At 31.7% G+C, this 13,849-nt stretch overlaps 1 protein-coding gene across 5 annotated transcripts in view; it reads left to right on the forward strand.

The window, feature by feature from the left end:
- LOC656417 (uncharacterized) overlaps positions 1-13,613 on the forward strand; it is a 50,525-nt gene extending 36,912 nt beyond the window's left edge. Inside the window, exons 5-7 of one of the 5 annotated variants that reach the window (XM_008192947.3) lie at positions 679-846; positions 13,381-13,458; positions 13,505-13,613. In XM_008192947.3, the coding sequence (XP_008191169.1) occupies positions 679-846; positions 13,381-13,441 (229 nt within the window). In that variant the 3' untranslated portion in view covers positions 13,442-13,458; positions 13,505-13,613. Of the gene's footprint in view, positions 1-678; positions 847-2,329; positions 3,475-13,380 lie in introns of those variants that run through there. The other 4 variants (XM_962950.5, XM_064354738.1, XM_064354739.1 and 1 more) reach the window with 4 other exon arrangements.
- The last annotated feature ends 236 nt before the right edge of the window (positions 13,614-13,849 follow it).

Below are 13,849 nucleotides of genomic sequence, written 5' to 3' on the forward strand. Positions count from 1 at the left end.
AAAGTAATTTAAAGTCGAGTTGTTTTGTGTATTTTTTTTTAGTATTTTTTCACTGGTTTCTTCTTTTTTTTATTTTTGTGGTTGGGTGTCCATCTAAATTTTTTACTATTAGGTCTGTTTCTGTTTTAATTCTTTGCTGCTTAATCGTTGTCCCGTGGTCTGCCTATTGTTACCGTAATCCGATCTTTTTCTTTGTTAGTTTTTAAGTTCTTCTATCAAGAAATTGGGTTACCTTGTTTTCTTTTAAGTTTATTTTTGTTCTTCATCACTTTTATCTAACTTGCAATTTTACCAGTTTTACCACAACATACAAGAAAAACACTTCAATAGTTATCTACCTAACGACTTTGGAAAGTGCAATTTCTCACATGAGTAGTTTGTTTGCTGCACGAGCGCAGCGAGTGCTACATGAAATGCAAACGTGGGAAATTGCTTTACAAACAAGTTAGGTACAATATTTTTTTTTAACGAATATCTCGAAAAAAAGTTTGGTGTCAGGTTGCATTATTCCTAGAATGGTTGTGCCAACTTTCCTGAATGACCTAGGTCACTTGAACTTGAACTCAAGAAAATAGTTCTTTGAAAATTGCATTTAGGAGCGCGTTATAAATTAGTGTCACCGAAAATTAAAGCGATAGTTAATTTTGCTAAATAGAAATCGCAATTTTTGCGTTTCAGCGAAGTGAACAGCTCAAAGGTGGCGGTGCAGGAAAGGGCCGGACTTTTCGACATTCGTGCCACAGCAGAGGTGCCGTCTTTAAATGGCCCCGAGGAGTTCTCGTGTGAGCTTCGAATCCCCCAAGCCAATTACACCGTCAGAAAGGAAGCAATCTATTATCCCGGTGGGTGAGCCTAATTTCTATATTTTATAAACTAAATGTTTGCACTGAAAGTGGAACAATGCATGTGTTACATCCACAACACACTTGAAAGGGTGTAAATTTGAAGACAATGAGATTCTGTAAAGTTTTAATGCACTGCCGCAACATTTTCGGTCGGAGGGGAATGATATTGTGACGTGTCAATCTTTTGGGACCAATTTAAAATGATAAACTAAGTAGAAAGTTTTAATGGGATATTTGAGCAAGTTTTAGAAGTGTTGGAAAGCAAAATGATCTACGAGTATAATATACGTAATTATGTGCTAGCGGCTGCATCCATTTGGTCCCAGTGTCACAAAAAACTGAAGCATAATATTTTAAACAATTTAATCATGCTCTTGACGTCTGTTAACAATATTATATTTTTATCCGGATACTTCCTCTTTTTATCGTGATTTTCTCGGAAACTCTAACAATAATCGTAGTTTCCATCCTTACAACTCCTAAAGAAGTCATCAAACTTCATATTGCGTCAATATTGCTACAGTCGAGACATATCGTCTTTTATAGGACGTGAATTTCTTTTCATTCCACCAAAATGAAATTCTCAGACTCGAATTGTAGTTATTGAAAGACTGAAAATCCGTAGAATTTTAGCCACTTTATTTATAACAATTAGAATAGAAAAATGCCATTTTGGACTAGTGTCTTAATTTCTAGTTTTATTTTATCACTTTTAAGTATTCGAAAAAAAAACTATACAGGGATTTTTTTTTTACTCTGAACATAGTTCCTATGTTCAATCTGAAAAAAAAACATATCAAAGCATTGGTCTAATTTAAACTACCAATAGTTCAATGAAACGTATAAATAATTATTTGATGTCAAGTGTCGGGTTATTTGAAGTTTGTGTTATTATTACGATAAAATCAAGAGAAAAATGTATTCAACGAAAGAGAAGATACAGATAATGAATTTATACAATGCCAATAACAGCCTAAGAAATGTGCGTGACATCTTTTCTGTATCTTTCCCCGATCGGCCAATTCCATCAATTGGAACCATTCATAATATTATTTCCAACTTTAATAAACACGGGTGTGTCGAATACGAACACCACAAGAGAACAAGATCAAATTATGTGTTAACTGAAGAAACCAAGTTAAGCATTTTATGTTATGCAGAAGAAAACGCGATGTCTTCATTAAGAAATATGAGCAACAGTTTTGGAATCTCGTATTTTTCAGTTAGAAAAGTGTTGAAAGAATTTAAATACAAACCGTATAAATTTACAAAACATCAGCTATTGAGTAACGAAGATAAAATTAAAAGAACCAATTTTTGTAAAAGAATGTTCAATTTATTAAATGAAAATGAAGAAATATTGGAAAAAATAGTATTTACAGGCGAAGCATCATTTGAACTTGATGGTGAAGTTAATTCTCAAAATTATCGGTAATTCACTTATTCGACCATATCCTTTTCCTTTATTATTCTGTTCTTTACAGATATTGGTCAAGGACTAATCCACGCCTCCAAAATTTAACAAGGCCACAGTACAACCGTATGGTTAACGTATGGGCAGGAGTTATTAATAACACACTAATAGGCCTAATTTTTCATAGAAAGATATTTAAATTCAGTTTCCTTCTTAGAACTTCTTCGCACACAAGTGGTACCCCAAATCCAAAATTTAAACATTGATAATGCCTGGTTCCAAATGGATGGAGCTCTTTCGCATTCTACTGCAGGAATCAGACATTATTTAAACGAAATTTTTCCGGAGCGGTGGATTGGAAGGTTTGGACCAATATCTTGGCCCCCTCGGTCCCCAGATTTGTCCCCCAATGACTTTGTTTTTTGGGGGTACTTAAAATGTTAAATTTATAATAATGTGATAATAAATAATGTGGAAGAACTTAAAGATCGGATTAGACATGCTTCCAATGAGCTTGACCCCATTTTCATACGAAATGCTGTTCAGGGTTTTCATAACAGGCTCGGTTATTGTCTGGACCGAGAAGGTGGACATTTCGAACATTTGTTAAAATAAGTTATTATTTTTTTACCTGGTACTGTTACCTCAATAAATTTCACAAAAACTAATTTTTCACTGCTTGAGAATTTTTGATGGCGCACGGTATAATTAGATGCATATGGTAGCGCTCAGCTCCGTTTGCGTGTGCGTCATCTGACATTTCTGTCACTACGTTTACATAGCAGGGGCATAGCGGTGACAAACTATCAAATATTTTTTGAGGTTACGAAGTGTTTAAATTATGAGTTGTTACAAAAAATACAGATTCACAAAACAAGAACTAATAAACGCAGAATCAAAAACCTAACGAAACGCAAATCACAAAACACAATAAACGAACAGAAAATACTTGCGATTAACACCGATAACACTTTCGAAAACCATGCGATGACGTCTATTATTTACTGTCAATGTCAGTTTGACAAATTCGTGACACTTGACGGTGTTGTCGAAGTGCACATGTAAATTAATGTTCAAGGATACCACCCTTAGATAGCCCTTAGCTGTTTAAATTTGCATTGTTTTTGATAATTTTTTATAGCTTTGTGTTGGTAATGAAAAAATGAAATTGATGACGCACACGCAAATCGAGCTGACCGCCACTATAGCAATATTCACAATGTGTTGATCTGTGTTTTTTCAAACTGAACATAGAGATATGTTCAGAGTTAAAAAAATGTCCCAGTATATTTTCGGAGCTAAAATGGTTTTCATGTGTTTCGGTTGCAAACTCCAAATCTTAGCACATAAGGGCTAATATTTGATTTAAGCTACAATTATTAAGTAGAATTAGAATTAGCGGGAAGTAGTTAAAGAAATATTCATTCCTACTGCAGCACTGTTAGAACTGGTACTTGCCTCATTAATACGTCTTTATTTTACTCATCAGTAAAGTGATTTTTCCTCGAAAGAGGAAATTTTCTTAAATATTTAAAATTACTGTATTACACAAATAGACATCAAATCAGAAAAAAAATAAGCTTTTCGAAAATGTCATAGTCAACTATGATTCCTATTAAAAAAAATACAACTTTATGTTATTACAGTTAAATGAATGGTTAATAAAAATCGCTGATAGCATTATTAGATTTTTTGGAAAAAGTGCCTATATAATTTCTTTGTTTCAAATGTGTATCTTTAGAATAAGGAAGATATGGTTTTTTTACGATTTCGCTAAAATGTCAACTTCTGTTTAAAGTCGAAAACAAAAGACAATAGTGAGATGCGGTTTTGACCAAAATTATTTTCTCAAAAAACGGGCCCGATAATGTGTTACTCGTTTTTCTCTAAACCTCTTAATTTCGGAGATTCCGTATTCGGACATCCAAAATGTAGCACCCTGTACATTTGTGCTCGCAACACATACAATACTTTTTTCTCAATCGCAAGTATTAAGACTATACCATAATATTCAGGACAAAACTAATAATTTGTTAAAATCAGAAATTATTTATTTCGTTTACGCGTGATTTTGATAATTTGACATTTCATTAGCTAGTCATGAATCTACACCAATTGTTTTTAAAAAACGGATAGCAGTCGAAGTTTCTTGAGAATGCTACTACCTTATATCATCACTTTCAGTACTATTTTCCAACTCTTGGCCTCAAAATTTTACAATTTTACTGATGCGATAATTTTGCCGGGGAGTATATTCTCTAATCTCATTTTTTTAAATTTGCATTTTTTTTATTTTCTAGTCTTCATAATTATTTAAGGTTTTCTCAAGATTTTTGGTTTTGTAGAGCTTGTTTCAAATCTAGTGGCGAACTGACGTTGTCAATTTTGACATTAAACATCCGTTTACTGTTAAACAATGTCGTCGCAATAAAATGTTTTTCAGACCCACTATAAGTCTCTAAAAAAATTGTAATAAGATACATGAGATAAAGAATAATAAACAAATTATTAATTTATTAACGCATAAAAACAATTTTTAAAAATAATATTTCTATGAATCTTCGTCTTCAAAATCACTAAACCAAAATCGCTTTCATCAGTTATTACAAGTTCATGGACGATTATATCTAAATGATTTTCTCTAATCAAATACTGTTCTTTATTTGCGATCACCCGATTGCAAACTTTTCCCAAGTCTGTTGTTTTACAGCAGCAAATTCTTCTTCGGTCATATTTTTTTTTGCTACATTACTATGTGCCACAATTTCCCAAACCTTTTCGATGGAATTGAGGTCCAGATAGTATGGTGGTAATCTTAAAACCGGGTGCCCATATTCAGTTAGCAAAAAATCAAACTTGTACTAGATGTGCTCTTTTTTATTAGTTTTTATTAGTTCATCTAAAAGAGGTTTTTGCATATCTCAAGTAAAATTTATCTTTTTGTTTAAAAGCTGTTATTTCTTTTTTTCTTGAATTAGTTGTTGGAGCCTCGTTTATATGTTCATTATGATACGATAATTTGTCACAAACAATAACAGAATTTGGAGGCAAATTAGGAATTAATTTTTCTTTTGACCATTTTTTGTAATTGGTCCCATTCACATCATTGTGATAGTCTCCGCTTTTGTAATCAGATTTAAAAAATAAAAAAGCATTTAGAATAACTCCCAGTGCCCTTCTTGCGTGGACTATTATCAAACGTTTACCCTTGGATGCCAAGAAGGAGTAGGCATTTTTACTAAATGATTAAAATTTGAACGTTTTTAATCAAGTGCTGGTAAAAGAGTTTTTAACACTTAAGGTAGTTAGTGCCTTACAATCGGAGAAAAAAGTTATATGGTAAATTGTATGGTATCCATCGGAGTTCTGATTGAAAATGTCAAATGTGTCAAATAATTACATTACAATGGAAAAATTATTAGGCCTAAACCTTTAATAAACGATTAAAAGCTGTAGTGGTTTTACTGTAAATACGTTCTGTTTTCGGAATATAACCGAAAAAACAGGTAATGACATCTTCTCGGTGGCCCCTGTGGCACGCTCACCTCCTAGGAGCTGCGACTTTTAATATGTTTACCCCCTAACAAGCCCGAACACAGCCTTAAAGTTAAAAAAATAAAGGCGAGATGTGGTTTTGACCAAAATTATTTTCTCAAAAAACTTACTCGAGAATGTGTTACTCATTTTTATCTAAACCTCTTAGTTTCGGAGATGACTTTTCAAATCTCATGTTACGAAATATTTGTTTTCCTTCCGTCCAGGTCATTAAGTGATGAAATTTTTATTTAGTTTGAAGTAAGACCTTTAACTTTTAACAACCTGCATAAGCAGTCAAGCATTCATAAGTGAATTGAAATTGGAAATTTGCTTACTCTTTTTCGTATGAGTGTTTAGATTTTGCTGGCACTATTTCATTTACATTTACCCAAGCTTTGTGCAGGTCTGATTTTTTAAGACCGCAGACCTTTTTTTCTCACAAGTGCACAAGTGTCATAAAGTATGGAAAAATATAAACGACTGGTTGCCATGAAAATTTGTTTCAGAGTCAGTAGGTATGATTTTTCTATATTGTAATTAGCGTGATTTGAATATTTAAAAATAATTGGTTTTGTAGATTTGGGGATAAGGATAATATTGAGTTTTTTTCAATAAACTAATTTATAGTGTAACTGCGTCAAGTATATTCAAAGCAGCGGTAGCAAAGAAAGTTTAAATTCGAACTTTAATACTCGACATGACAACATCCAATTAGACCTACTTGTCTCCAGGTTATTATCAAGAAATAACGAAACTACAGATGCAACTAGCTTCCAATGTTTCAAGTACAGCACAGCGCTTGAAGCGTTTCGAAATTAGATTATAAAGCGACATTCTGGTATTTTTCTCGTAAAACATACCTTTTTCGGCATTAATTTCTCATCAATCGCATAACTTCCCATAAAGTTGTTTGAACTCGACGTGAACAATACACACAATGTTAAAATTTATTGCGGCAAGGAAATCATTCCAGGAGTTCCAGTTGCGATTTCTGTGGTCATAAATTTGATGGCCGATTTACTGGACGCCAGAATACAATGAAGAGGAGCGCGCGTTCCATATAACCGCTTTCACCAAACAATAAACAAAACCTCAAGCTGTTTTACGAAAACTCTAATTAAATTTTAAAGTGCTTCAAGATCGTGCTAGGCATTCGGAAGCACATGCTTTGAGTCGTTTAATTAGTTTGTTTTAAATAAAATCCGCTTTTCTAAAGGGAAATGAAGTGGGTGTCTAATTACTTTTTGAAAATCTAAACCCGTTTTGTACATTTTTACGATTTGCTAAAACTGTTAGCAAATCCGAAATTTCATTAAATTAAAACCGTAAATGGAGTGTATGGGCGAACGAACCATTAGCTAAATAAACTGAGCGCGTAAATTTGATTGTGCTGAAATCCGAATAAATTTCGGCTTAAAATCAAAGTTGAAGATGATAACAAGCGTCAAAGATATTAAAATTGCAAAGTAGCGACCGTCCGGAGTCACACAGATAAAACAAACTAATTAAAAGAAGGACTATCTAAAAGTGAAATTTCGAAGCAGGTACAATTTAATTAAGTCAGTAGCTTCATATACATAATGCTGTAGCTGAAACAACAGTATGTAAAATAGACGTTCGTGCATCCTTGTAGTACATTCTAGGGTACAATTCGGTATTATTTAGTAGATAAGGGAATAATACCATCTCTATAATGAACATAGTTCTGTGATAACTATTTGCCGGATGTGCTAAACCCTGCACTAAAACTTTAAACTCATTCCAGCTTAGCTAACTAATAAGCTAAGCGACATTATTGTTCTTAGACCGCCAACATATTCACCAGAAGCAACGAAACTTTACAACTTCCGTCTCTGTTTAAACAGTTTTTAATTAAAACCGACACAAAGCCTCGATTTTAACATGCTTAGACAGGAATTAAGTGCAAACTCGTGGATTACTCCAAAACAATCGGCAAAATGACGGAAACGAACTTTTTGCGTTTGCATTGACGTTACGATCGTCAAGGGAAAAGGCGAAGATTTCCGCAGAGCAGACAGTGTTTTACACTCTCTTCCAGATAACTGTCTTGAGAGCTGAGACTCTGTTACGTATTTAATTTTCTGCAGAGGGATTTGCCCAGTTGAAAGTTACAGCAAACATTTATAAATTTATACCCCTTTCCAGAGACCGTCTTTCAAGCACGAACGAAATAAATATTTGCCTCCGACAGGTCTAACTGATCCAAAAATACGTGCTGACAAGGGGCGAACAATAAAACGGAAGAAACGAGTCAAAAACGCGTCCAGTATCACTGATGTAATTAAAAACAAAACGAAATCAATAACTTCAAACAACAAAACAAGTGAAAAGTGGTTTTTAGCTTGTTTTGTTGTGCATGATTGAAATATATTTTAATGATTACAATTCTCGTATTATACGTACGGTTTTAATTGGCTTGAATTATTATTTGTTGTTAGTGATAATTAGCTTCATGATATGATTGTTATTGAAATGAGCTTTAATAATTAATCTGGTTACATAAAACAACAACCAAATAGTATATTTATTTCGACAGTTTTACTTATTAAATTTATTAGACCATAATAATTAGTAGGGTGATTGTTTTATTGTTACTATTTTCTAAAATTAAAATAATTTAAAAGTTAAATCGATATCAAGTATTTGGAATCGGTGTAAAAAGTCGAACTTTTACTCCTTATCTGAAAATTAAGACTTTACCCGACGTTTGGGGGATTAACACTTTTTTATATTTTTTTAAGAAAGAAGTGTATTTTTGTTTTTACCAACAGTAATGTATTTTGTCTTGAGACATATATTTGATAATAATGCTTTCAAAGGCAGAAGTGAACACTAAATCCAATAAATCCAAAGCTCAAAATTTATACTTTTTTGATTTTGGTGCATTTTAGCGGTGTAGAAGGTTATACCTTTTTTCTTCACTATTGATTACTCTTTGGATTTAAGCAATAAAAAAGTAGAGTTAAAAGAGCAAAAAATTAGAAAATCACAAAAAATGTAACCCGGAAATGCTGCAACCGCAAACTTGGTGGATGTATCCGGTTTTCGTAATTACTAGATTTAAAAGCATATTCTCTTTAGTAAGTCTACCAAGTTTTATAATATTTGGTCAAATGGTTCCAAAGTTATGGTACAAAAACGTCTTTCCATACCCCTACTTCCCAGGGCTGTAAAATTCTTATCAGTTTCGATAGGACACGAGTTATAATCTCAATTGGCATCATTTTATAGGTCCTTTCTGAGGTTCATTTATTGTCTCATAAATACGAATAACCCTGTAGATATTATACAGGGTTATTTTTAACTCTAAACATAGTCCCTATTCTCAATTCGAAAAAACACACATCCAAGTGTTGATCCAATAATTTAAGTTACCACTAGTACGCAAAAATAATTATTCGAGTTACTTTCGAATACCTGTTTGTCAAAATAATTTATCATTCTTTACCTGTTTACCCAATAATTAAAACATTTAAAAAATTAATTTTCAGTTGCATGAATAATCTTTCAAGATTTAATTGGCAGTTTGAGATTTTTGACAGCATGTGGAATAATTACATGTCGTTTTTCATTTTTTTCTAAACTCTTTCTTTTTTCTCTTTTCCTTTGTACGTCGTTTTCCTTTTTTTTTGTTTTGTTGACGTCGGTATTCTTATTTTTCCTTTTTCTTTCTCCCATTATGTTTTTATCCTTAGAAAGCGCTTACATTTTTATAAAAGAATATTATTATTGTCTGATTTATAGGTTTTGAAGAAATTGCAAAAAAATAAAAAATGTATGAATCTTTAAATTATTCAAAATTTTGACAAAGTCTTGACGCCAATCGATTTCTCAAAGCATTTTATATGTAGGTCTACACTGTATGCGGAAGAATATACAGGGTGCTCAAAAACTGGCGCACCAACTCATTGGTATGTTATTGAGAAGCAAGTGCAGATTACGGGAAAAATGTTGAAAAAATTCCTAAAGTCATATTTTAAAAAATCTGAAGCTACAAACTTATTGTGTTAACTTTGTTAGTTTTCATTATTTTTTTATGTTTTTATGTTTCATACCAGATAATCGTTCCGTAACAAAACGATGAATAATTATTTTTAAATTTACTATCAGATTTTAGCAGTTTTTTTAATTTAAAAAACTTAAAATTCATCCAAAAAAATCACAATGTGAAGATGTGCCAACACTGGGAATAATTTTCTAGGAAACCGTTTAAAAAATAATTTATTTTTATTGTTGCTCAAATTCTATTGCGATCATGACTGTTAGACAACGTTGCCACATATCATTTATCTAAAATCCGTTATTTATCAATAACTTTAATACAAAGAATTTTTTTACTATTTTTACCTTTATATGTAACCAGTTCTCTACCACACACCATTGAGTTGGTGCGCCAATTTTTGAGCACGCTGTATAGTAGCTATATCTAAATTTGAAATTTTTTGTTTAAAAAAGTCTTAAAACCCATTAGACAACCTTGATTTTGGCCAAAAATGCTGAAGAGGTCAATTTTTATTTTTAAAAAGTGTTTTCCCTATGTGATATTTGTCTTGCATGTGGCGTCAACTTTATAAGAGTGAAGTCAAAGATAATTTTTTTAAAACAAATGCGGATCTACAGCTCTTTTTATACATAAGTCTGGTTTGATTTTTTAGAATTGTTCAACAATTAACTGTAAATAAAATAATTAATTAATTATTATTTTTTATGTCATTTTAAAACAAGAGAACTGAATGTTCAGAATTTTTAGCTCAAACGCATCACTTAATTATCATTTGTTTTGAATGACTCTGAAAAAAATAAAATTTTGATTAATTAGTAATTTCAATTTTCAATTAATATTTACCTTATTATAAAGGGTGTTAGGGAATGGTTTAGCAATATTTCGTCATGATCAGACGAGTTAAAAACCCTTATATTATTTTTCCAAAAAATGCGTACTTTCTTCAGAAATTTTCATTTACCACCTATATATGTGGTTTCTGATAGTTTATTAGCAGTTAATTATTTCTTTAAACAAAAAGTCGATGGTGGCGCATAAGCGTTTTGAGAATTTTTCAAAATTTTGGCTAACATGTTCATTTGTGTGGGAGGCCCGAGTCCCGGTCTGGCAAAAACTTTTTTTTTTTCGTAAAATTTAATAATAAACCACAAATTGAAATAGAAGAACGTAGTGGACCAAGAAGTTAATTTACCTCTGCTGTTTTGTCAATAATATTAAATTTTACGCTAATTTTTATAATTTTAGTTCAGCGGTTCTCAAAATTTGGGACTTTAATTTCAGAATCGACTTTTTGGGAAACCTATGCATTATTGATTTACATAAATTTTGATTAATCGATTTGTCTTGCCATTCTGTATCTATCTTTAAATTTTTTCTAAGCCATTCCTTAACACGCTGTATACAGGGTGTTAAGGCCAATATTTCGTATGTGAATTTATCATGATGAGGCGAATTAAAAACCCTTATATAATTTTTACAGAAAATGCATCCTTTCTTCAAAATTTTTTATTAACCCACCTGTTGAGAGTCACTGTCTGGCTAATGGTAATTTATTGGCAATAAACTTTTTCATTATGGAGATGGCGGCGCATAAGCGTTTTGAGAATTTTTTAAAATTGTGGCTAACAACCACCATTTCAGCGGTTCTCAAAATTTGGGACTTCAATTTCAGAACGATTTTTTTGGGAAATTTGCATTTTTGATTTACATCTACTATCTACCTTTAACACGCTGTATAGCTTATTTTAGAACAATTCTGATAAACTTGACACAATTTGAGAAAAAATAAAGTTTTTAGTAGCAAACACTGATGTCCGACTTTTAGTTTTTGTTAAAGGAATATTTTTTAAATTACAAAACAACTTTCGAAAAAAGTTTTTACATTTTTGATAAATTAAATGAGCATTAAAGTATTAAACATTATCTTTAAATTTCAAAGTTATTTATGTCATCTTAATTTGCTATTTGTAACTTTTGTCCTTGAATTTTTGCATTTTTTTACATTTCATTTTATTTTTACAGAATTCTGAAAAAGCACTTGTAGTGTCTTTAGTGTAAAGTTCTGTAACTGATGCCATTGTCAAAGCATATCCACATGAAAACCTAACTAATATTTAAACTTGTGATTATACTTGCAAAGAGAACTTACGATCAATTTTGTGCTCTGAAAAATCATAAAAATTACAAGCCATTGTCAATGAAGACAGTTTAAACTAACTTATGCAGATCTTTTATTTCTTCTTCTTTTTGATAATTTTTTGTCCATTTCTTTTTTCTTTATTAGTTTCTTGGTCTCTTTTTCTTTGAATTCAGTTCTTTTTATTTTTTCTTTTAAGAATATCTCTTCATGTTGTCTCTGTGAACTGTTTTTATGTTTTTTGTGCTATCTTTGTTTTCCAATCAAATCCATTGTTTCTGTTTTCCACTCACTATTAAAACAATTGATATTTAACACTTTAATTCTTCTTTTATGAGGATTCTATGGCTTAAAAACTCTGTCAATTCTTCATCTATCTTTTTTAAATCGGGAAATGTAACATAATTAATTGTATTCTAAACGGACCATTGAGGTAAAATTTTTGCGGCTCCTGGCGACCCGTTTTTGAAAACAATTTACATAAAACACCAGCACTTAAAAAATGCAAAAATTGTGTCTTACACATTACACTTTATCAAAATTTCAAACTTTGTCAACAAAAAAATGTTATAACTAGCTCGTTTGTTAATGGGTGATTAATAATTTCGACTATTAACTGACTTTTTTTAACAATTTAGTGTGATTTTTTATTAGTTACACTACCTCGTGTACTTGTATTCGTCTTTTACTAATCCAAGTTTTAAAATCCAATCCATCAAATTATTTTTCCAACTTCCTCAATTAAGTATCCATTACCTACAAATAGGAACGTAGTTTGTCTTGGGCAATTTCAAATTCAATTAATCATTCACTATTTAATCAAACAGCTGTCATTTTAAATTCACTGTCATTGAGCTTTATGCAGTATGCTTTTAATTCCATCAATAATTAATGCACAGCATTGTTTGCATCTGGGTTACTCGGCTTTTATTAGCAGGAACTTACACCATATCCATAATTCATCATCTTCTAATGCATCGCATTTATGGAGGTTCTGACAGACAAGTCGCTTTTTTTCAAAGAACAAATCGATGAGCTTTAGACAAAAGGACTGCGACAAAATAAAGCTTCAAAGAGAGTTTTTTGCTGGTCAACCTCACTACACATAAAATAAAATCATAAAATCAGAAATGTGCTTCATCGTACAATCTTGAGGCGACCGCTTGAACACAATTTACAACCATGTTATGGATTAAAGCAGCTGGTACACAAAAATTATTTCGGTTGAATTGACATTGTGTTTTAAATTCTATTTAGAGTTGAGCTGATGCTTGCATTTCCCTCCGACCTGCTATGCATTTTTAATCGTTTTTTAATGTGTTTTGTCAACAGCATTATAGAGCTATAAAATATTCGTCGCAGAGTGTATTGTGGATTTAATTTTACGTAGTTTGCAACGAATTAAATGCATGTGTTGTTACAGCAAGTGGCAACACTTTTCACTCATCATCAGCAGTTTTAGAGTCCGTTCTACTCATTCTTAATGTACTCTTCGTACTACGTAAGTGCTAGAAGCGCCCTTTTCTACAGTAACATCCACTTTCCAGATTAATTAAATTTCTTGTCGGATGGCCAAATGTGTTATGTAAAATATTTTCTATAAATGTGTAAATTAAGAGAATGTTATATTCCTTGAATAAATTGTGTACATTTTTACACCCTCTCGTCATTTTTCCTGTGTTTGTTGTAATGAAAAGAAAAAAGGTAAGTTTGGTGGTTCTGGGAGATTTTTGAATAAATTAGGTGGATGTGATCGATCAGCTATGAAATTTCACCGGATTGTAACTGCAGAATTCGATATGAATTGGAAAGGCATTAAATGTAAAATGGATGCGAAGCTGCAACACATATGCGAAAAGTTCCGAAGCGGCAGTATATTGTTTCCAATATGG

This window comes from Tribolium castaneum, chromosome 2, assembly GCF_031307605.1.
Source record: "Tribolium castaneum strain GA2 chromosome 2, icTriCast1.1, whole genome shotgun sequence".
In the NCBI taxonomy this organism is placed as follows: domain Eukaryota; kingdom Metazoa; phylum Arthropoda; class Insecta; order Coleoptera; family Tenebrionidae; genus Tribolium; species Tribolium castaneum.